Genomic DNA, 25,749 nt, shown 5'->3' on the forward strand with positions numbered 1-25,749 from the left:
TTTAGGATTTCTGTAAAATGACCTAAACCAACTTACAAAAGTCTCACCAAAACCCATCTCAGTTAGAGTATGCTCGAGAAATTGCCAATCAACGCGATCGAATGCTTTCTCGGCATCTAGGCCGAGAAGCATAGATGGCTGGGGATCATTTGTCATCAGTGATTGTAAATTTAGGGCTCTCCTTATGTTATTAAATCCCTGATGACCCAAAATAAACCCCGTCTGATCTGTATTTATGAGTTTTTAATACATTTTTGGATTTGAGATGCTACAATTGAAGTTAGTATTTTATAGTCCACATTAAGAAGACTTATAGGACGGTAGCTCACACATTGTAATGGGTCTTTTCCCTCTTTGTGTAGAACTGTGATGATTGCCTCAGATCAGGACTCTGGAGGGCTCCCTGACTTAAGGGCATAATTATAAATTTTGCATAATATAGGTGTGAGCTCGTTTATAAAAACCTTATAATATTCCCCAACAAACCCATCCGTTCCTGGTGATTTACTGTGTTTCAATTTACTAATTGTCTTTCTAACTTCATCTTCTCTTATAGATTCAACTATTTTTGAAGCTTCCTCAGTTGTCAATTTGGCCAACTTCACATTTTTAAAAAACGACTGGATTTTTCCTTCTTTTAAATCCTGAATTTGTCCCTTATATAGTTGTTCATAAAATTTGGCAAAGTTGTCTGAAATGGTTTTAGGGTTATTTGCAATTGTATTACTATTAAGTTGCTTAATTTTCGGAACAATACGACTCATCTGAGCCTTTTTCAGTTGAAATGCTAATAGTCAGCTTGCCTTATTACCAAATTCGTAAAACTTCCTGTCAATAAATCTCAGGGCACCCTCCGCCCTGAGGGCCAATCATTCATCCAGCTTGGATCTATTTTCTTTGAGTTTTTCTAGAACTTCCTTTCTCTCATGTTGTTTATGCTCACTTTCCAGTCTCTTAATTTCATTTTCAAATTCAAGTTGTTTTTGCATCCTTTGTTTCTTTAATCTAGACCCCATGGAAATTAACTTCCCCCTTATTGTTGCCTTCGCTGCATCCCACAACACCATTTAAAGCAAAATATTCCTTTATGGCCGATCTTATTTCCTCTCTAATAGACATGTCCATCAATATTGAAACATTTATTCTCCAGTAATGAAAACAAGGTTCCAGCCCCACATCTAATTTCATTTTCACAGGACTATGGTCCGATATTGTAATTGGTTCTATTTTACATTCCTTAATCTGATGAATATTCTTTTTTGTTATTAAAAAGTGATCTAGCCTAGAGTAGCTCCCATGTACCTGAGATATGAAAGTGAAATGTTTCTCTCTTGGGTGAAGGTAACGCCACACATCAATTAGCCCGAGTTCTGTCATCATGTTTGTTAAACTTTTTGACATTCTACTTAATGGATTAAGTGTTACAGGTAGTTTATCTAATTTATTATTGAGAACACAGTTCAAGTCTCCACCTATGAGTAGCATACCTTCTCCGTTATCTGCGACAAGATTTGCAAGCTTTTTAAAGAAAAGTGGGCAATCCTCATTGGGTGCATACACGTTTAAAATACTCAATTTTATCCCCGCCACATTTCCCACCACCATAATATAGCGTCCCTCTGGGTCTTGACAGACTTTTTCAGACTTGAAATAAACAGATTTATGAAACAAAATGGCTACCCCTCGTCTTTTGTTGTTACCATACAGGCCTTGTTTTAAAGGCTCTTGTGGTAAGACAATAGCCTTTAAACAATGCGCCTTGGAGTGCATTGTTTTAAAGCGCCTTGGGGCAACTGTTTGTTGTGATTTGGCGCTATATAAATAAAATTGATTTGATTTGATAAGAGCTAAAATAAACTTGGTCAACCCAATCTCTTTTTAGTTTCAGAGGTTCCTTTTCCGTGAGATGTGTCTCTTGAAGCAAGGCTATAGAACATTGCATCTGTTTTAGTTGTGTCAGAATTTTTTTCTCTTAATTGGGCTATTTATACCTTTTATATGTTATTAAAGTCAATAGTGACATTATTACAGTTTGATTATATAGTAAATTGCTGCCTTGATTCTGAGTTGGCATGTCTTATACAAGAATACAAAAAACAAAATAACCTTTCTATTGAGTAGCTTTAAATCAACTTCTTGAGTCAGGGTGAACACAAATAGAACGCTTAGAACAATTAACAGAACTTCCACTTTTGCAGTTGGACATAGTACCCAAACCGTAACCATGCCTGACCCCCGATAGCGTTGGGACAGAGAGTGGTGACACCAAATGTGCAATCAAGACCAGTAATACAGTGACTTGTAAAAGAGGTCTCTGTGAGTGTAACCCACTCGTGTAAATAGAACAACGAAAAGCTCCTTTTTTTTCTTTTTCTCAATTTTAAAGACAACTTAAATTACTTTAAATCCACATATATACTGTCAGTCTCTTCTCAACATACTTTGACATGACTTTACCTTAGGACAATTTAAAGGGTTTATCTTCACCGGTCTTGTCTTCATGTCTGCTACTGTCCCATCATGGCCTTCAAATTTGCCACAGACAGCGCCCCGTCTCTCCTTTTCTTCGAGCTGATGCTCCATCCATTTGCCAGGCTCTCTTCCAGATGCTCCTTTTCTCCGCATGCTACCCTGACATCCAGCTGTTCCAATGTGGCCACCGCATCTATCAGAGGGGCAAAAGTTTTTTCTCCCGAGTCCATCTTAATCTTTAGACGCGCTGGGGACAGACACTTCGCCTGTATGTCTTTCTGTCTCAACTGCTTAATAACTGCATACACTTTTGTCCGCTTCTTTTGTAGTTCAGGGGAGTAGTCTTGGTCAAAGAAAATCCTCTTGTCTTGGAACGTGACTTGTTTTTGTCTCCAAGCTTGCTGTAAAACGACATCTTTCACCGCTGCATCCAAAAACCTTACAGTTAACGAATGTGGGGGTGCCGCAGGCTTTAATGACCCGGACAAGAGCGCTGTGCTTCTCTCAATTCTTATGTCGAGGTCTGGTGGCAGCGTCAGAACTTTGGGGAGTAGATCTTTAACAAATGCAGCCACATTTCCATTTTCGCTCCCCTCTGGTATCTGGAAAATGCGCAAGTTGTTTCTCCTCAGCCTGTTTTGTAAATCGACACACATGGCTGTGTAGTGTGTGTCACATTGAAGTAGGTACCGCAGCACCTGGTGTTGCCGTGCTTCTACCTCCTCTGCCGCACCCATACGGTCCTCCAGCTCGTCGATCCTCCGCCGATGGTCACTCAGTTGTGTCTTTAAGTCCGACACAGATGTCTCAAGGTGGTCCAACACCTCTTTGGTTTGCTTGTGTCCCTGAGCGTTCTCTTGGTGCAACTTTCTCATCTCTTCCAGCAAAGATGTCTTGCCCGCTAGCTTGTCACCATTGTTGCTAGCATTAGCGTCTTGTGACTCTGGGCTAATGTTACTAGCTGGGCTAGTCGATCCCCCTTTTTTGTCTTCTACTTCCTTCATATTCACTTGTTTGCCTCCCAATTTGGTCCTTGATGGTCTGCTCATTGTGTGATCATGTGTTATATAAATTAGACTGTGTTTTTTTTTAATCAGGTTGTCGTTATTTTCTTAACTTTTAACAGAGCCTCGTGTCTAAGCTGCTGCTTCTATCATGACGTCACCAGAAGTCATTACGAATAAATCTACGGTAGAAATTAGCAAATCCAAGAAACCTCTGTACATCTTTACAGTTCTTAGGGGTAGCCCAATCGTGCACTGCTGCTACCTTTTCTGGATCCATTGGTTCTTCCCCGATGCAGTTACAAATCCCAAAAACGATACAGTAGATCTATGAAATTCACACTTCTCTGCTTTAACAAATAAATGGTTACTCAACGGGGTCTCAAGAACTAAGCAGACATGCCAAGTGTGGGTCTCTTCATCCGGGGAAAAGATTAAGATGTCATCAAGATGTACAAATACAAACTCATGGCATGATAAGGTACTCGTAGTGGCTGGTGGAAGTATTGAATGCTGTTTTCCATTCGTCCCCTTGCTTGATATGCACTAAATGGTATGCATGATGGAGGTCAAGCTTGGTAAAAATTGTGGCGCCCTGTAGCAGTTCAGAAGCAGTGGTTATGAGAGGCAGAGGGTAACGGTTCTTTACTGTGACACTGTTGGGAGTGACTTGTCTTTCTTCTCCGTGAAAAAAACCCTGCCCCTGCGAGTGAAGACGAGGGCTGAATCAATCCAGCCTCCAGCGATTCCTGGATGTAATCGTTCGTTGTGATGTGTTCAGGGGCAGACAGAGAAAACAGTTTTCCACAAGGAGGACTGTCACCGAGAAGTAGCTCAATGGCACAATCATAAGCACAATGTGGGGGTAACAATTTAGCCTTGATTTTACTAAAAACCTCTGCGAGATCGTGATAACGTAGGAACCCCGGTGAGAGCCAGACTTGGCCTAAAGGCAGTTTCCATGGTTTGGACTAAACAGAGTTCAGGTCATGACAGGAGAGGTTATAGCCAGGGAAATTCGCAGTAATGGTATTTATGATGATATGGAAAAAGTACTGAACGACGTCCCGAGGCTGAAACACGTCTGTCACGTGATTGGACTTGTGTCATTGTGCGTTTGGGAACGTAAAGACAATTGCACAATTTGAAGAAGCACATTGAAAATGCACTTAGTAGAAACACTAAGTTTACAGCACTTACCCGTCCGCGGCTATGACGAGGACTGGAATTACATTTCAGTACAATTACAGGTACATTTTTGATAATAATTCTCAGAGCAGCATCACCGTGTGAAGCCAAACTTTTGCCGAACTGTCTAAAAAGCTGAGAGGAACCGACGTGTAGGTCAATGAACATTTGACAGAAAAAATGCCGATATAGCAAGAGAAGCCAGAATCCTCCGGAAACAACAGAAAATATAAGCGACTTGGACGAGGAATTGTGAAGTGACAAGATCTGGAATATGAGATGGATCCAAACAATCATTTCTATTCTTTTATGAATAGTAACTGTCAGTATTATACAGATGAACAATACAACTACTGCATTACAAGTGATGGGAAATGATCAATAATCCACTTTAATAGTAGAAGTCTGTACAAACATTTTGGGAGTATTAAAAATTATTTAAAACAGTTTTGTCAACCATTTAGTATAATTGCCGTATAGGAAACTTGGCAGGCAGACGTTGACGATACGAATTATGAGTTGGAGGGTTATGAATTCAATTATTTGAATGGACAAAATAGAGGGGGAGGAGTGGCTTTGTATGTCGACAAAAGGCTTAAATACAAAACTAAAGATCAAATGACTGTGGCTGTGGAAAATCTTTTGGACTGTATCACAATTGAAATATATATGGAAAAAGGTAATTCACTGTATATACAGAGCTCCAGACTCTAAGATTGAAGAGTTTCAAAACTGGATAGAGAAGTGTTTTTCACAGATGGGTAATAAAGGAGTATTTGTCTGTGGAGATATAAATATTGATCTCTTAAATCCATATCAGCATAAAGTGACAGAGGATTTCATTAATACCATGTACAGCTTAAATTTATATCCAAAAATTTGTTGTGTGTTGGGGGGGGTTTGGCTGGACATTTTGGTGTTCTTTTCTTTTCTTTGCTCTCCAGGTGGTATGCAAACTGATTTATTGTCTGTGGAGAAGGTGCTGGCAGAAGAGTCCTTCACCCTCATCAACGTTATGTGCAGCACCTGTGGATGGTGCTCACATGCAACCTTAAAGACTTTCAGCTGAAGCAGATAATTAGATGGCATTCTGCATTTAAGCCATGTGTGATTCGAGCAGAATTGCCGGGAACTCGACCTTGTGATGTTCGTTTGTGAGACGCTGAGGACCGCGCCTGGGTTTGACACATCGTGCCTGTGAAGGAGGACGGGTGAGGGACACATGCTGTCAGCACACATCAGAGGTGATTGATTGTCTGAATAATTGTTAACAGTAACTTGGTATTTTGTTACGCAGTATATTTGAATATTGATGAGAATTGTGCAGCTCGCTTCTCACTGCCGTGGCGTGCGGACTGATGATCCTCCACCTGTTGTGAGAAGCTGCTCATTTACATAAAGCTCAAATTCAGACCTGAATGTGTTGCTGATAGTGTGTGCCTTTGAAGGATATTAGTTGTAGCTGCTGACTTACCTCACCTTTTCTATCCTTCGCAGAGTCGGTTTGTCGTGTCCACCTGGGGGGTGTTTGGTGGTGAACGTGGGTCCAGAAGCGCCGGGCTTTGATCCTTTTGGGCGCTGGAGAGCGTGCCGTCCTTCACTCCGCCAGACTGACGCAGTTTACGTTTGTACACTTTGTATTGCACAGAAGGGGGAAAAATAAAATTGTTTTGTTATTGGAACCGCTTTCTGGTTGTTTTAGCGCTGGGTTCCGTCAGACGCAGGTCCGCTCCTCAACCCGCGTCGACACATAACAAAATTACTAGGCCTTCAAGAATAACTTCACATTCAGCTACACTCACTGATAATATATTTACTAATGATATTGACACAACAACAAGTGGCTTACTGATCAATGATATTAGTGACCATTTACCAATGTTTTATAGTAACTGGTCTAAATTTAAAAAGAAAATGCAATGAGAAAATACAATATCGTGAACGCCTGCAATCTGAAGAAGCTATCACTGCCTTAAAAAATGATTTACTTCTGCAGGATTGGAAGTCCATTTACACAGAGCATGATGCTAATTTATTATTTTCCGAATTTGAAAATATATTTCTCGATATATACAACAAAAATTGCCCAATTATACAATACAGTGCAAATAATGAATATAAAGCTAACCCATGGATGACAAAAGGGCTGCAAAAGGCTTGTAATAGGCCTGGGCGATATATCGATAATATCGATTAATTCAAATTATTTGTTGCGGACGATTTAAAAGATAAAAAATTGGAGCTCCGTAGCTCCCCCCTCCCCGTCCCATTTCCTTCACACAATAACGAAGATGGCTAGCCGCTAATGGAGAGCGAGTTTCGTCAGTGGTTTGAGACAGACGTGTAACAAGTGACTGGACGCTGCAAAGTTTGTCTAAAGCCACGGTTCTCCCCCTCAGACTATGGAACAACAGCGTAGTGCCGTTGTATTTTTGTTTAATCCAGCCAGTCTGTCTGTGCTGATCGGACTGCTGTCTGCTCATCGGCAGCCAGCCGAGCGGAGTCACGGCGCTGCACCTCAGAGTCTCTCAGTGAAAGAACAAAAACTCAAAACCAACAAAAACGGCTCCTTCTGCCTGCGTAGCTATTAAGGCTTCATTTTACAAATGAAAGCTTCCATGTTTCCAAAGTTTGCTCAAATAAGCTGCAAAGACGGTGTGAGAGTGACGAGTCTCTCGTTCCCTCACAACGACAGAGAGAGAGAGAGACAGAGAGAGAGAGAGAGAGAGGAGGAAAAAGTGTGAAGAGACGCGCCACACAATTCAGTGAAACAGTAAAGTGTGAAAGAAAGTTTTTCCATCCAGGATTTCATCTTTATGAGAGCAAATTTACTTCTTACAGAAGTGTTTTCTTTTTATTATTATTGTTTTTGCACCAATGACACCAGATCAAATTACTTGTATGTGAGAACTTACTTTGCAATAAATTTGATTCTGGTTTGACAATCAAAATAGTCCAGATTTAGCTCTTGTACAAACAAGACAATTAGGATTTATATTGTTTTTATAAAGTATGCAATCCCACTCAGAAATGTGAAAAAAAAAAAAACTAAACTGTCAACATGACAGAAAAACTGCCTGCCTGTCTGACTGGATTAAAAAACTTATTCCAGTATCTAAAACAGAGGCATCCAGCTGCATGGGAGAAATGCTACACTTTATGAGGGGAACAAGAGCGCAAACTCCCACTAAAAACCAGCTGACTCTGGTGGAATCATTTATCCGAGAGTATTTTTTAAATCAAAAGAACAGCTGGAGCTTCAATTCCAGGAGTTAAGTACGGGTTAGTTTTCAATTTTTGATAGATTAAAAGCAAAACTTGTTCTGAGTTATCTCTGTCATTTGTATTAAATGTTTTCTTTTAAAAATCTTTTTTTTTCTGAAAAATCTGAGATTTTATTTTTAGGCCTAGCTCGTAACAAGAAAAATATGCTATACAGATAATTAATTAAAAGTAAATCAAGAGAGGCAGAGATTATATATAAGGACTATAAAAATAAACTAACAGTTATTATGTGGAATTGTAAAAAAAAAACATACTTTGGAAAAATACTAAACGATAATAAAAACAACATAAAGGAAACATGGAAAATACTGTAGTATTATAGCAAAAAAGATGAATATAACATGAACCAAGTAGTGAATAGTTTCAATAAATTTTTTTGCTAATGTTGGGCCAGATCTGGCAGCTGACCTTCCACACAGCCCATGGGAAAATCACCAATTAATTGATAGAAATCCACATACAATGTTCCTTGGCCCAGTTGATTTAAATTATTAAGGTAGTTTGTACATGTAAAAGCAAAAAGCCAACTGATCATAATGATGTACACATGTCCTTAGTAAAGCAAATAATTACTGAAATTGCCAAACCATTAACATATATATTTAATAAATCATTTCAAACTAGAATTGTCCCAAATGGTGTGAAAGTGGCAAAAGTGATACCTTTATTCAAATCAGGTGACAAACATCTTTTTACTAATTACATGCCCGTGTCTTTATTGTCACAATTTTCAAAGATATTGGAAAAACTTTAAAACAGCAGGTTGGATAAATTTGTAGAACGACAAAACGTGCTTGATGTCTGTCAGTATGGTTTTTAGAGCAGTGCTCTTTTTTTGTCAGGCATGGGCTCTGGAAACGGGAAAATATCAGGAAGGTGTGGATGAACCCGACCCGGCCAAGTGGAAGGCCAACCTGCGCTGTGCTCTGAACAAGAGTCGCGAGTTCAGCCTGAAGTATGACGGCACTAAGGAGATGCCGGTCCACCCGTACAAGATCTACGAGGTGTGCGAGCAGCCCGGGAGCTCAGGTACAGTGTTGTCAGGCTGATGAGGGTTCAGGCTGTCTTTAATTAATCGGACTCGGTCTAGTGTTGAGCTTGTCGTCCTGTAGATGCTGTGGATGAAGACGAGGATGAGGTGAGGAACACCACCCATACAAATGTATTGTGCTGCTCTTTTCATGGAGATGATACAAAACTGTTTCTGTCTTCAGATGCCCAATCTCATGGACCTCAGCATCAGTAAGTTAAAGATTTTCTGTAACCATGGAAACACATTGCCAACAGAGCCATCAGTCATGTGACCATCTCTTTCAGACCCAAGGATCAGTGACACTCCCTCCTTCACCTTTCCTCCACACATGGACCCCAACCAGTTCAATTTATCAGCCAGTGGCACATTTGGACCTGCACACATCGTCCCTCTGCATGCTGACCCCAACAGAGGTCTCCGCATGACCTCTGACCTCTCCCTGATCCCTGATCATCCTCAGCAGGACTTCCAGACCCAAGGACAGATGGATGAGGAAAGCTTTCTTCATCCTGGAGGATTCTGCACCAGAATGACTTCCCTCCCAGACCCGCCCTCTGTACACAACACCACTGCCTCTGAATCCCCCAAAACCATCTCCATGGACAGGGGCCCCATGCCAGGGGTACAGGCCCAGGGTGGAGCACAGGACCAGCCATGTAAGGACGACCTACTCAGCAGCATCCCGTGTGAGTCCATGTTTTAATTCACACATTTGTTCCTGCTCCTCCGTGGTGCACACAAATACAGTACAGCAGCTGTTGTACTCAAAGTACTTGATACTTGAAGTACTATTATCTGCTACATAAACCCCAAATCAGAAAATGCAGATTACCGGTAAACACTGGCAGTAATTCTTATGCTTACTTTGTGTATTATTTTACTGCAGACAGTCTGAACTGAAGATATCCAACTTCGCTGGAATCAGGGTTGTACTAACAGAATTATACAGTATTTTTTGTCTTTCTGATGCCTGATTCTGTTTGTTTGTTTTTTCTCTGTTTAAGGTTCAACTCCATCCAGACATGGGAGTTGTATTCGTGTTGGTAATCCTCCTGTCCTGTGCACCAATAGCATTTCTTGTATATTCATCCGTGAATTGTTCTGTAATTTATGTTTGTATCATGGCCCAAGTCACCCTTTTGAGTCTGGTCTGCTTGAAGTTTCTTCCTCAGAGGGAGTTTTTCTTACCACTGCTGCTCTGGGGGTTAGTAAGGTTAGACCTTACCTGTGTGAAGCGCTTTGAGGCAACTCTGTTGTGATTTGGCGCTATATAAATGAAATAAATTGAAGTTGAAACAGAAGACATACAGCACAAAATAACACAGAGAAGACCCCCCCCCCCCCCCCCCCCCCCCAACAGATGGGTCTGTGTTTGGGGATGAGGTTCAGACAAGGGGACAGGAGTCATAGTTAGGGGATAGGGGTTAGGAGAAATTTCAACTGAAAAGATCTTCTAGTACATTGTCATGTAAGAAACGGGTGGGGGGGGGGGGGGGGTTGGGTCAGTGTCCTTTATTTAAAATGCAGCATTTTCACACTGCTGAGCACATTGTTTTGTGGTGTCAGAACTTCACCTCAAGTCCAGTCCTGCGGTTATGAATGTGTTCACTTCCGTTCGTGCCACAATGTAACAGTCAGGGTTGCTGTCTGTTGTTGCAGTGACAGATCTGGACCTGAAGTTTCTGTACCGTGGCCGGACGGTGGATTCTCTGACTGTCAGTAACCCTCAGGGCTGCCGGCTGTATTATGGACACCTGGAGCCCACACCTGAGCAGGTGGACCTGTTTGGTCCCATCACTCTTCAGCAGGTTCTCTTTCCAGGAACCACAGACATACAGAACCAGAAGCAGCGGGTCTATACAGAGGCCCTGCTTGATGTCATGGACCGTGGTCTTATCCTGGAAATCTGGGAGCAGGACATCTATGCCATACGCCTGTGCCAGTGCAAGGTGTTTTGGTCTGGACCGGGCGTACCAGAACAGATGCTTCCCAACCCCATGGAGCGGGAGAAGAAGATCAAAGTGTTCAGCCTCAATGACTTCCTGCAAGGTGAAGACTTCAAATCAGTGTGACAAGAAAGTACAGTCCTGTCAGAGCTTAAGGGTCAGTTCAGCTTCACAGTGTAAGTTCCTCCAGGGTGCTTCATAGGAGTAAAGGTCCAACCTTAGGTAAGGTCCAACTTAGTACTCACACGGGCCCCATGTGCCTTGTAAAGGTCTGTGGTCACACTGCGCTCCATGTTCAAGTCTGAGCACGTCCACACACAACATGACTCGTGTTGAGAAAGCGCGCCCTCCCCAGTGAGCATTTGTACGTTGAAAAGACCTTTAAAAATGGTTCAAAACTGAAAGTTTTTTCATCTAGGGGAGGTGATGGTCTAGTGGTTAAGGTGTTGGGCTTGAGTCAAAAGACCATGGGTTCAAATCCCCGCCTGACTGGAAAATCACTAAGGGCCCTTGGGCAAGGTCATTAATACTCTAGTTGCTCCCGGTGTGTAGTGAGCGCCTTGTATGGCAGCACCCTGACATCAGGGTGAATGTGAGGCATAATTGTAAAGCGCTTTGAGCGTCTGATGCAGATGGAAAAGTGCTATATATGCAGTCCATTTATCTGTTTGTAGATGTTTAGACTTTTTTTTAACCCTGATTTTGAATAGTGGTATTTTTCAACCTGTACAATGAGTAAATTAGAATTTTGAAACCTAACTACAAAGACACGTGCACATTTATCATTTCAAAGCTGGCAATGAAACCCAGCTTGAAAACTGGTCTAAATGTGGATGTTTGTTCACCGTCTATAGACACGTGTCTTGTTCGAAACTTACCTTCTGACTTTGTCCCTCTGGATGGACAAATCAGTTTGACGTGTTGGACATGGTAAATAAAAACAAACATTAAAAAATTAGATTGAGAGTTTTCAACAGGACTATGGTTTCTGTAATTATAGTTTAAAATACAGATCAACCTCCAGTCTCAATTCTCTTTTGTTCCCCTTCACCTACCCCTTTAAAACAAGGGGTAGGTGAAGGGGTATGAACTGAGACACCCCTCCGCCTTAGGAGGAAAAAAAACCTGCCCGTGTCAAACTGCCGTCTTCACTGTTTGTTGCAACTGAAACGCAGCTTGTTGCAGTCGCCTGTTTGCTCTTTTTATTTTCTCACCTTTCTGCATAAATGCAAAGAAATAGAAGAAGTAGCAGATTTCTTCGACGCATCGCAGTTGCAAATGTAATTTATCCTATAATAACTAATAGTACTAATAATAATTAATCAATAATAGTAATAATTAATATTGTTTGACTAATCATTAATTGATTGATTAGTAATTAATTGGTAATTAATGTTAATAATGCTGATAATGATTAGTCATTAATAATAGTAATTGATGTTAATTGATTAATCATTAATTGATTAGTAATTAATTAGTAATTAAACACTTGAAATATATCAGTCTGTGTGTAATGAATGTCTACATGATACAAGTTTGACTTTTTGAATGGAATGACTGAAATAAATCCACCTTTTCATGATATTCTAATTATATGACCAGCACCTGTATGTATGTTCTGGGCTGCATCTAGTTCTCTTCACCTGATATTTCTTTTTCAAATTCTCCCATTTTTTACATCCAGCTCTATTTCCTTTAGAAATGTCCTTGACAGATTTTCCAACTTCTCATTTTCTGCCTCATTTTCTTATTAGGAGTCGAGTGTGTTCAGGGCTCCTGTTTGTTTACTAAATACACACACCCTTTGCCAGATAATTGGCAAAGCTTCTGGGGAAAACCTGGTCTTGTTAGGAGAGACGGCATCCATCCCACTTTGGATGGAGCAGCTCTCATTTCTAGAAATCTGGCCAATTTTCTTAAATCCTCCAAACCGTGACTATCCCGGTTGGGACCAGGAAGCAGAGTTGTAGTCTTATACACCTCTCTGCAGCTTCTCTCCCCCTGCCATCCCCTCATTACCCCATCCCCGTAGAGACGGTGCCTGCTCCCAGACCACCAATAACCAGTAAAAATCTATTTAAGCATAAAAATTCAAAAAGAAAAAATAATATAGCACCTTCAACTGCACCACAGACTAAAACAGTTAAATGTGGTCTGTTAAACATTAGGTCTCTCTCTTCTAAGTCCCTGTTAGTAAATGATATAATAATTGATCAACATATTGATTTATTCTGCCTAACAGAAACCTGGTTACAGCAGGATGAATATGTTAGTTTAAATGAGTCAACACCCCCGAGTCACACTAACTGTCAGAATGCTCGTAACACGGGCCGAGGAGGAGGATTAGCAGCAATCTTCCATTCCAGCTTATTAATTAATCAAAAACCCAGACAGAGCTTTAATTCATTTGAAAGCTTGACTTTTAGTCTTGTCCATCCAAATTGGAAGTCCCAAAAACCAGTTTTATTTGTTATTATCTATCGTCCACCTGGTCGTTACTGTGAGTTTCTCTGTGAATTTTCAGACCTTTTGTCTGACTTAGTGCTTAGCTCAGATAAGATAATTATAGTGGGTGATTTTAACATCCACACAGATGCTGAGAATGACAGCCTCAACACTGCATTTAATCTATTGTTAGACTCGATTGGCTTTGCTCAAAAAGTAAATGAGTCCACCCACCACTTTAATCATATCTTAGATCTTGTTCTGACTTATGGTATGGAAATTGAAGACTTAACAGTATTCCCTGAAAACTCCCTTCTGTCTGATCATTTCTTAATAACATTTACATTTACTCTGATGGACTACCCAGCAGTGGGGAATAAGTTTCATTACACTAGAAGTCTTTCAGAAAGCGCTGTAACTAGGTTTAAGGATATGATTCCTTCTTTATGTTCTCTAATGCCATATACCAACACAGTGCAGAGTAGCTACCTAAACTCTGTGAGTGAGATAGAGTATCTCGTCAATAGTTTTACATCCTCATTGAAGACAACTTTGGATGCTGTAGCTCCTCTGAAAAAGAGAGCCTTAAATCAGAAGTGCCTGACTCCGTGGTATAACTCACAAACTCGCAGCTTAAAGCTGATAACCTGTAAGTTGGAGAGGAAATGGCGTCTCACTAATTTAGAAGATCTTCACTTAGCCTGGAAAAAGAGTCTGTTGCTCTATAAAAAAGCCATCCGTAAAGCTAGGACATCTTACTACTCATCACTAATTGAAGAAAATAAGAACAACCCCAGGTTTCTTTTCAGCACTGTAGCCAGGCTGACAAAGAGTCAGAGCTCTATTGAGCCGAGTATTCCTTTAACTTTAACTAGTAATGACTTCATGACTTTCTTTGCTAATAAAATTTTAACTATTAGAGAAAAAATTACTCATAACCATCCCAAAGACGTATCGTTATCTTTGGCTGCTTTCAGTGATGCCTGTATTTGGTTAGACTCTTTCTCTCCGATTGTTCTGTCTGAGTTATTTTCATTAGTTACTTCATCCAAACCATCAACATGTCTATTAGACCCCATTCCTACCAGGCTGCTCAAGAAAGCCCTACCATTAATTAATGCTTCGATCTTAAATATGATCAATCTATCTTTATTAGTTGGCTATGTACCACAGGCTTTTAAGGTGGCAGAAATTAAACCATTACTTAAAAAGCCATCACTTGACCCAGCTATCTTAGCTAATTATAGGCCAATTTCCAACCTTCCTTTTCTCTCAAAAATTCTTGAAAGGGTAGTTGTAAAACAGCTAACTGATCATCTGCAGGGGAATGGTCTATTTGAAGAGTTTCAGTCAGGTTTTAGAATTCATCATAGTACAGAAACAGCATTAGTGAAGGTTACAAATGATCTTCTTATGGCCTCGGACAGTGGACTCATCTCTGTGCTTGTTCTGTTAGACCTCAGTGCTGCTTTTGATACTGTTGACCATAAAATTTTATTATAGAGATTAGAGCATGCCATAGGTATTAAAGGCACTGCGCTGCGGTGGTTTGAATCATATTTATCTAATAGATTACAATTTGTTCATGTAAATAGGGAATCTTCTTCACAGACTAAGGTTAATTATGGAGTTCCACAAGGTTCTGTGCTAGGACCAATTTTATTCACTTTATACATGTTTCCCTTAGGCAGTATTATTAGACAGCATTGCTTAAATTTTCATTGTTACGCAGATGATACCCAGCTTTATCTATCCATGAAGCCAGAGGACACACACCAATTAGCTAAACTGCAGGATTGTCTTAAAGACATAAAGACATGGATGACCTCTAATTTCCTGCTTTTAAATTCAGATAAAACTGAAGTTATTGTACTTGGCCCCACAAATCTTAGAAACATGGTGTTTAACCAGATCCTTACTCTGGATGGCATTACCCTGACCTCTAGTAATACTGTGAGAAATCTTGGAGTCATTTTTGATCAGGATATGTCATTCAATGCGCATATTAAGCAAATATGTAGGACTGCTTTTTTGCATTTGCGCAATATCTCTAAAATTAGAAAGGTCTTGTCTCAGAGTGATGCTGAAAAACTAATTCATGCATTTATTTCCTCTAGGCTGGACTATTGTAATTCATTATTATCAGGTTGTCCTAAAAGTTCCCTAAAAAGCCTTCAGTTAATTCAGAATGCTGCAGCTAGAGTACTGACGGGGACTAGAAGGAGAGAGCATATCTCACCCATATTGGCCTCTCTTCATTGGCTTCCTGTTAATTCTAGAATAGAATTTAAAATTCTTCTTCTTACTTATAAGGTTTTGAATAATCAGGTCCCATCTTATCTTAGGGACCTCATAGTACCATATCACCCCAATAGAGCGCTTCGCTCTCAGACTGCAGGCTTACTTGTAGTTCCTAGGGTTTGTAAGAGTAGAATGGGAGGCAGAGCCTTCAGCTTTCAGGCTCCTCTCCTGTGGAACCAGCTCCCAATTCAGATCAGGGAGACAGACACCCTCTCTACTTTTAAGATTAGGCTTAAAACTTTCCTTTTTGCTAAAGCTTATAGTTAGGGCTGGATCAGGTGACCCTGAACCATCCCTTAGTTATTCTGCTATAGACTTAGACTGCTGGGGGGTTCCCATGATGCACTGAGTGTTTCTTTCTCTTTTTGCTCTGTATGCACCACTCTCAATCATTAGTGATTGATCTCTGCTCCCCTCCACAGCATGTCTTTTTCCTGGTTATCTCCCTCAGCCCCAACCAGTCCCAGCAGAAGACTGCCCCTCCCTGAGCCTGGTTCTGCTGGAGGTTTCTTCCTGTTAAAAGGGAGTTTTTCCTTCCCACTGTCGCCAAGTCTGCTCACAGGGGGTCGTTTTGACCGTTGGGGTTTTTACGTAATTATTGTATGGCCTTGCCTTACAATATAAAGCGCCTTGGGGCAACTGTTTGTTATGATTTGGCGCTATATAAATAAAATTGATTTGATTTGATTTGATTTGACACACGTGTTACAGACCTTGAAATCCAACAGCAGGGGGCGCTATTATCCAAAGATTAATGAACATACAAATTAACCTGCTTATCCTTTATCATGATTTTCTCCGTTGTGAGATATAAAAGTGTCTTATTGTAGCGTTCATGTGTATGTGCATTATAACGCCTCAGCGCACGAGCGAAGTTACTATATTCTTCAGAATGACAACATACACAATATGCATCCAGCAGCAGACATGTTACTGTTATAGACAACTGTCTGTAAAGTTTTTTGGCAAGTTATAACTTTCTAAACAGCGTAATTTGTAATAAAAGCCGCATCATTTGTGCGGCTCTTTCGGCGCCATGTTTGTTTCTATGGAGACAGCGGTAAGCTCCTCCTACCCCTCCAAACGAAGTGTGCATCCAGATTCACTCCAAACGGAGGGGTTTGAAGCCTTCCACCTTCCCCTCCACCTCGCTCCAAAAGGAGAATTGAGACACCCCTCTGTCTGTCGTGCCCGTGCAAAGTGGAGGGGAAGGGGAAGAATTGAGATTCAGCCCAAGTACAGACATTTGTATTTATTTGGCAGTATTACATGAACATAACACAGTTTGACAACGGAAACACAAAGACAAAGGACTTTTTTCCACTGTGGTTCTCAGAAAAAGAACAAAATACAATGACAGGTAAAAAGACAACAAACCAAAACGTACAACACATTTAATCATAAAGGTTTCTGCATTGTGACAATGTTAGCACAGCAGTTAGCTTCCAGTACTGGCTGAAAATGAAATACAGTCACTTGCCCAGTTCCAGATCACTGCTGTAGTATTTGTGTTGTATTAATCAGCACAAATAAGCTAATACTTGGTACCATTGGAAAGACTGATGTGTCGTCTACAAATGACCACAGGCTCGACCGGATCCAGCCGTCCCTGTGATCAGCAGAGGAATCAAAACATCCCGGTGTCTGCGGTGTGTGCGCACGTTTTCTAACTCACTCATTCCTGCAAGTATGAAAGTAACGATCTCTAAGACGTAGCAAAGGTGAGTTAGACATTCTCATCTCACCTCCACGCTGTTATTTCTACCTGGTTCTTTTTATGTAAAATTCTGCCCCTTACCAAAAACCAAACCATTATATTCCTCATTTTGAGTTTATTCAAGGTCACGTTAGAAACCAGGCCTGGGACCCCTACAGACAGTGTCCATCTTGTGAAAGGCCCCTAAAATGAGTCATATAACACTTTTTATACCTTGTGGGTGTTAACATGGGTGTGGTTTAGTCTCATATTTCTAATGTTACTGGCTCTCACCAACAGGGGGAGCTCTCCCTGTATCTGAAACTTGGACAGATGATAGAGTAAAACTTAACATATTTCTCAGAACTTCCAAACAAATAACACAAATACTTAATAGCTAACATAAAACAAAGAATTAGCACAGATATTATCTAGCAATGCCTTTAAAACCCTCCTTTGTTCTCCATCTCTAACAATAGAAGGTGTGAAATGACAGCAAGTTGGGGCATCTTGTTCTATCCTGACCCACTTCACTGAGTTAAAAGCTCAGGGGGAGATGTCAAAATCCAAGAATGTTTATTACCACAGATTTTATTTTATCTTCATTTATTAAGGAATGCCACCCAATTTGAGTAAAGACTTCATTTTTTTGCTTGTAAAAACATAAAAACAGAACTAAGTAAATTCTCATTTAATAAGTATAATTTCTATAATTTTGTGTTCAAAACACATTCTCGGGCACAGTGTGTATCATTCTGCATTAGAAGGGCTCCAGCCAGATGCCAGGAATGACCCCAGAGTGACACAGAGTGTCGTGATCCAGAACCAGCAAAGTGATCCATTTCCGGTAAATATTTGCACCACACATAATGTGGCTTCACACTTTAAGTAGAAGGGCTACACCATCCAGACTTTTTCAGCTGGATAACATCCAAATACACAATACAACAAAACACAATAAAGGACTTTCGGTTGCATTATGGCTCCGTATAGCAGGACTTTAAAAAAGGTGATCCAGAACTGGGCAACCGACTGTATTACACAAACAGCCAGTTATGAAGCCACTTTCATTAACAACCAAACATCACACACAAACATGGTTTGTGGCATTTTTGATTAGTAAGTTACACTCAGTCAGACTGACTTTGTTAGCATGCTAGCTTTAGCACAGCAGGCCTAAAGCCTCACTCACACTGTGAACAACATAAAATCAAAGTAACAGCACTCGTTTGTGGTCAGTTTTGCTGAGAGACAGCAGTAAAAGTACTGACTGTGTGTGTTGTTAGCGTCAAGTCTGACATTTGTCCCCTTTGTTCCTGTCACAGTGTTCCTGAGCGGCACAAATGACCAAAAGTGGTTCACGCATCATAACTATAAACACAAGTTCTTATTTGAAAATAATCCCTAAATGTGTTCTCGTTGCAGAGTTCTGGAGGTTTCGCAGTCGACACAGCACTGTGTTTAGAACATTGAAAAGATGTCTTTTTGTAAACCAGATTTAATTGACCAGTGAAAAATGAATTTAGAGAAATTTCACCAAAATAATTTGTATCACCTCGGTTTAAAGCTTCATCTGAATGAACCATCCGTTTGATGAAAGAAATTAGTCTTTTGTGACACGTTGATAATGCCGCCTGATTTTCGCTGGTTAGCTTATGCTGCATTTACACATAACGATGACAAGTCATGAATGCCACGAAGTACACATTCTTGGCCGCTGATCATGATTTGAGGCAGAGGCGTCAGGTGTCCTGAGGAAGTGCTGCAACCTGTTACCATGCATTACCAGGAATTATCAGGAACCATTACGCACAGTCAAGAATAATGTTCTGCGCTGTGGCACGCTGTTCCATGCTATGAATTGTCTCCACACACACACACCCATATTCATCCATCAGCTGCTGAACAGTTCAGATCGCTCCAGTTTGCTCCTCAAAATCCACAGCAGAAGAACTTTGTGACTGCATGCTTAGTTGGGCTTTGTGCCATGGAGTTGTGCAGAGAGGAGGAGGAGGAGATGGAGGGAGCCAGATGTGTGGCACATCACCTGCAGGAGCGTGCTGATGAGCAATGGAATGAGACTTTTAGCTGACTTGGCGTCACTGTCCTTTTTCAGCATACTGCAGCAATGAAACTGAATGTGGTGCAGCAGGGATTAATTGTGCGCACATCAGAGAAGAACACTGTTATGCTCTATTAAGGATCACCACTAATCAAGACGGATCGAGCCTGGTTCTGCTGGAGGTTTCTTCCTGTTAAAAGGGAGTTTTTCCTTCTCACTGTAGCCAAGTGCTTGCTCACAGGGGGTCGTTTTGACCGTTGGGGTTTTACATAATTATTGTATGGCCTTGCCTTACAATATAAAGCGCCTTGGGGCAACTGTTTGTTGTGATTTGGCGCTATATAAAAAAATTGATTGATTGATTGATTGATCAACACACTCAGTTGTGACCTCCACAACATGAGGCGAAATGAGGGTGGTGCATGACATTCGTGGAAGATTTTTTTGACAGCCAAAAACATGCTCCATGAAAATCACAAATATCACGCACCAACACAAACTATTAAAGAAACCTATTTAAATGCATTAAGTCATGTTAAGAATGTCAGGAATGTGCCAAGAATGACGCAAATATGACATTCGTAACACATCCTGCCTATGAGTGAACGCAGCATTACTGGCTGTTGGGGGTCTCAAATATAACTCATTTGAACATCTGACTCTCCGCTCTGCTCAGGATGCTACGTACAGCCAAGGTCAGAAGAATAAAAATCAAACACGTTGTTTTGTCACCGTATATAAGCCACAGGCCCATACTCTGAATTCTTACGTGAACTTGGTGAGTTTATCTGTAACTTGTCAACCCGTGTGGATAACATTCTGATAGTCAGTGACGATTTGGTCCTTCCTCGCGGTATTAACTGTCTTAAATATTGATATTGTGTCTCTTGTGTTGGTGGTTTCAGATCACTCACTTATTAAGTTTTGAGTCTCTTTGTCTTGTCCACTGGGATGAGACACTTATTATCAAATCCTCAATACAACTGAACTCAAGAGCCAGACTGCTTGGTATCTTGGCATCACTTTGGGAACATGATCGCTCACTCGACAGTCTTGTGGACAGTTTAAACTCAGCGCTCACGAACACATTGCACATGATTGCTCCACCTACATTAAAACCACACCCCCCTAAAACATAGTCACCATGGTTCAATGATCAAGCGGGGAGGTGATGGTCCAGTGGTTAAGCATTGAGCTTGAGACCAAAGGATCCTGTGTTCAAACCCCAGCCTGACACTATTTAAACTAAATAAATTGAAATTGAATTAAAATTGTTCAGCACTGACACTTGCTGATTCTAGGAAAGTGGGTACCATGTTACCGTGACTAAAAACCTGGCCATTTTGTTTCTCCAAACTGTGCTCAGACCCGGGACCTGCAGCCTGACGTGCACCTGCTAAATCAGACACAAAAGGCTCTGATTTGTCACTTTTCACTCCTCCCTCTCACGTCATATTTTAAAAGTTTTTGCAGTGCACAAGCCAAATACATGGATTAAATACATTTGGGAGAAAAGTCTGCAAATATGACAAACTTTACAACACAAAGTTGGAAAATGACGCTCAGTTGACATGGAGGAAACTGTCCACTCTACCTGTGATGATTGTAGAAAGAAGAGCTTGCTGATGGACAAATTAATCCAGAAAAAGTATAATCCAGAAAATCTGCATAAAGACACAATTGAGAACTTTAAAACTGTCATGCACGTCGACGTCATGCTGCAGACGCATTAATCAGGCTTTCGGATTTTAAGGACTTTTAATCTTTTAATTAATTTTATTTTGTTTTCTGAATTATGTTATGCAACTCGCTTTGAGGTGACTGTGTTGTGATTTGGCGCTGTATAAATGAATAAATTAAATTAAGGTACCACTCAGCAGAGAAAAAAAACAAAAAGGTGACTCCACCAAATGTGATCTCTTTAATGCATATAATGTCTTCTTCTTCTTCTTTGTCTTCCAGCTGTTCCCATTAGGGGGCGCCACAGCAGATCAATCGGTTCCAGCTCACCCTGTCCTCTGTGTCTTCCTCTGTCACACCGACCACCTGCATGTCCTCCCTCAGCACATCCATAAACCTCCTCTTTGTCCTCCCTCTTCTCCTGCCTGGTGGCTCCATCCTTAGCATCTTTCTCCCTATATACCCTGGGTCCCTCCTCTGCACATGTCCAAACCATCTCAATCTCACCTCTCTGACTTTGTCTCCAAACCGTCCCACCTGAGCTGTCCCTCTGATATGTTCATTTCTAATCTTGTCCATTCTTGTCACTCCCAAAGAGAATCTCAACATCTCTGTCTTGTAAAGTTTCCCCTTCACTCTTGATATTCTTCGTTCACAAATCCCTCCTGCCACCTTTCTCCACCCACTCCACCCTGCCTGCACTCTCTTCTTCACCTCTCTACCACACTCTCCATTACTTTGAACAGTTGACCCAAAATATTTAAACTCATCTACTTTCACCACTTCTACTCCTTGTAACTGCACTATTCCACTGGGCTCCCTCTCATTCACACACATGTACTCAGTCTTGCTTCTACTGACTTTCGTTCCCCTTCTCTCCAAAGCATATCTCCACTTCTCCAGACTAGACTCAGCTTGCTTTCTACTCTCACTACAGATCACAATGTCATCTGCAAACATCATAGTCCATGGGGACTCCTGTCTGATCTCATCTGTCAACCTGTCCATCACCACTGCAAACAAGAAAGGACTCAGAGCTGAACCTTGGTGTAATCCCACCTCCACCTTGAATGAGTCTGTCATTCCAACTGCGCATCTCACCGCTGTCACACTATTCTTGTACATGTCCTGCACTACCCTAACATACTTCTCTGCCACTCCAGACTTCCTCATACAATACCACAACTCTTCTCTTGGCACCCTATTATAAGCTTTTTCTAAGTCCACAAACACAGTGTAACTCTTTCTGTCCTTCTCTGTACTTCTTCAGCAGTATTCTCAGAGCAAACATTGCATCTGTAGTGCTCTTTCTCAGCATGAAACAATATTGCTGCTCACAGAGCTTCATCTGTTTTCTAAAACTAGCTTCTACTACTCTTTCCCATAACTTTATGCTGTGGCTGATCAACTTTATGCCTCTGTAGTTACTGCAGCTCTGCACATCACCCTTGTTCTTGAAAATAGGAACCAGCACACTTTGTCTCTACTCCTCAGGCATCCTCTCACTTTCCAAGATTTTATTAAACAATCTGGTTAGAAACTCTACTGCCATCTCTCCGAGACATTTCCATGCCTCCACTGGAATGTCATCTGGACCAGCTGCCTTTCCACTCTTCATCCTCTTCATAGCAGCTCTCACTTCGTCCTTATTAATCTCTTGTGCTTCCTGACTTACTCTCACCACATCATCCAGCCTTTTCTCTCGCTCATTTTCTTTATTCATCAGCTCTTCAAAATATTCCCTCCACCTTCTCAGCACACACTCCTCACTTGTCAGCACATTACCATGTGCATCTTTTACCACCCTAACCTGCTGCACATCCTTTCCTTTTCCTTTGTCTGGCCAATCGGTACAAGTCCTTTTCTCCTTCCTTACTATTCAACTTCTTGTACAGCTCGCAATATGCCTTTTCCTTTGCTTTTGCCACTTCTCTTTTTGCCTTATGCCACATCTCCTTGTACTCCTGTCTACTTTCTTCATCTCTCCGACCAACCTCTTTCTCCTTATGCTTTCCTGGACCTCTTCATTCCACCACCAAGTCTCCTTGTCTTCCTTCCAATGTCCAGATGTCATACCCAGTACTGCCCTAGCTGTCTCCCTCACCACATCTGCAGTACTTTTCCAGTCGTCCAAAATTGCTTCCCCTCCAACCAGTGCTTCTCTCACCTGCTCGCTAAATTTCACACAACAGTCTTCCTCCTTCAACTTCCACCATCTGATCCTTTGTTGAGCTCTCACTCTCTTCTTCATCTTTACCTCTAAAGTCATCCTACAAACAACCATCTTATGTTGTCTAGCGACACTCTCTCCTGCCACCACCTTACAGTCTGTGATTTCTTTTAGTTTGCATCTCCTATAAGGAATGTAGTCCTCACTTATTCATATACCTCATGTACAACTTCACTCTGTTTGTCTGTTTCACACATTCTTTTCTTACTGCACATTTTATTTTATTTGCACATTTTTACTGTGAATTATTCAGTGTTTAGTGGATATTTATACATGCCGTACAGAGAGTGTAGCTCTAGTTCTGTGGATACTTGATGAATAAAAGCTCCTCTGATTCTGATGAGCTAAAATTTGTAGCTGTTGCACTTAAAAACTAACAGAAGTGATGCACAGGTAACAGAAATGAAAGGTATTAATTAGAAAAGCGCTGTTCAGTCCAGTTGCTGAAGAGTCAGTCCGTCCTTGAAAGAGGTCCCAGGACTTGTTGTCTTGGTTTCTGTGCTCTGTCTTCTGTGAGTAAACATTGTGGAACTGGAGCCTGTCCTTGTGTTGGGGACTGAGGAATGTTTTTGTGTTTCAGGTCTGATTTTGTTCCAGAAGGGTGAGGCTGTGAATCCGCCTCCCTTTGAGATCTACTTCTGCTTTGGGGAGGACTGGCCTGACAAGAAACCCAAAGAGAAGAAACTGATCATGGTCCAGGTGCAAACAGTCTTCTTCCTGAGACGACATCCTGACCGTAATAACACTATAAACTAGGAGAGTAAAACCGATCCACAGCACACTGAAGTCTCACCGCGTGTACAATTATTAGGCAAGTGTGTATTTTGACCTGGTTATTTCTACACATATTGTCCAACTTTTTCCAAAAACAAAACAAGATTTAACACAGACTGAAAAGTCAGAAATGGTAAAATTCCTTTCAGAGGCATAAAAGGAATTTCACTGCAACAGATCAACAGCGCTGCACTTTGCCCCCACCCACCTGGACAGTCCTAGAACACACGCTAGGATTCATTAACTTCAGCATTTAACACTGTTCTCTCCTCCGGGCTGACCTCCGAGCTCAGCCAGCTTGGCATCAGCTTAAACCGTTTCTGCAGCTCGACACCACTTTGATGCATGAGCCATTGAAGCAGTGCTTTGATCCACTAGTTTGTTGGTTCTTTGATTCGCTGCTCTTCAGAAATGGCAAGTCAAATCAAATCAAATCAATTTTATTTATATAGCGCCAAATCACAACAAACAGTTGCCCCAAGGCACTTTATATTGTAAGGCAAAAGCCATACAATAATTACGGAAAAACCCCAACGGTCAAAATGACCCCCTGTGAGCAAGCACTTGGCTACAGTGGGAAGGAAAAACTCCCTTTTAACAGGAAGAAACCTCCAGCAGAACCAGGCTCAGGGAGGGGCAGTCTAGGACTGGTTGGGGCTGAGGGAGAGAACCAGTAAAAAGACATGCTGTGGAGGGGAGCAGAGATCGATCACTAATGATTAAATGCAGAGTGGTGCATACAGAGCAAAAAGAGAAAGAAACACTCAGTGCATCATGGGAACCCCCCAGCAGTCTAAGTCTATAGCAGCATAACTAAGGGATGGTTCAGGGTCACCTGATCCAGCCCTAACTATAAGCTTTAGCAAAAAGGAAAGTTTTAAGCCTAATCTTAAAAGTAGAGAGGGTGTCTGTCTCCCTGAATCGAATTGGGAGCTGGTTCCACAGGAGAGGAGCCTGAAAGCTGAAGGCTCTGCCTCCCATTCTACTCTTACAAACCCTAGGAACTACAAGTAAGCCTGCAGTCTGAGAGTGAAGCGCTCTATTAGGGTGATATGGTACTATGAGGTCCCTAAGATAAGATGGGACCTGATTATTCAAAACCTTATAAGTAAGAAGAAGAATTTTAAATTCTATTCTAGAATTAACAGGAAGCCAATGAAGAGAGGCCAATATGGGTGAAATATGCTCTCTCCTTCTAGTCCCCGTTAGTACTCTAGCTGCAGCATTTTGAATTAACTGAAGGCTTTTCAGGGAACTTTTAGGACAACCTGATAATAATGAATTACAATAGTCCAGCCTAGAGGAAATAAATGCATGAATTAGTTTTTCAGCATCACTCTGAGACAAGACCTTTCTAATTTTAGAGATATTGTGCAAATGCAAAAAAGCAGTCCTACATATTTGCTTAATATGCGCATTGAAGGACATATCCTGATCAAAAATGACTCCAAGATTTCTCACAGTATTACTAGAGGTCAGGGTAATGCCATCCAGAGTAAGGATCTGGTTAGACACCATGTTTCTAAGATTTCAAATCAAATCAAATCAAATCAATTTCATTTATATAACGCCAAATCAAACAGTTGCCCCAATTACAGAAAAACCCCAACTGTCAAAACGGCCCCCTGTGAGC

General features: G+C 41.1%; 1 protein-coding gene across 1 annotated transcript in view; it reads left to right on the top strand.

Moving 5' to 3' along the window:
* Window positions 1-25,749, top strand: part of irf5 (interferon regulatory factor 5) — a 103,319-nt gene that overhangs the window by 59,421 nt on the left and 18,149 nt on the right. The window contains exons 3-8 of the mRNA XM_034163546.1: window positions 8,792-8,978; window positions 9,062-9,087; window positions 9,164-9,191; window positions 9,267-9,668; window positions 10,642-11,031; window positions 23,923-24,041. Coding sequence (XP_034019437.1) covers window positions 8,792-8,978; window positions 9,062-9,087; window positions 9,164-9,191; window positions 9,267-9,668; window positions 10,642-11,031; window positions 23,923-24,041 — 1,152 coding nt within the window. The remainder of the gene's footprint in view (window positions 1-8,791; window positions 8,979-9,061; window positions 9,088-9,163; window positions 9,192-9,266; window positions 9,669-10,641; window positions 11,032-23,922; window positions 24,042-25,749) is intronic.

Source organism: Thalassophryne amazonica, chromosome 22 (assembly GCF_902500255.1).
Source record: "Thalassophryne amazonica chromosome 22, fThaAma1.1, whole genome shotgun sequence".
Classification (NCBI taxonomy): domain Eukaryota; kingdom Metazoa; phylum Chordata; class Actinopteri; order Batrachoidiformes; family Batrachoididae; genus Thalassophryne; species Thalassophryne amazonica.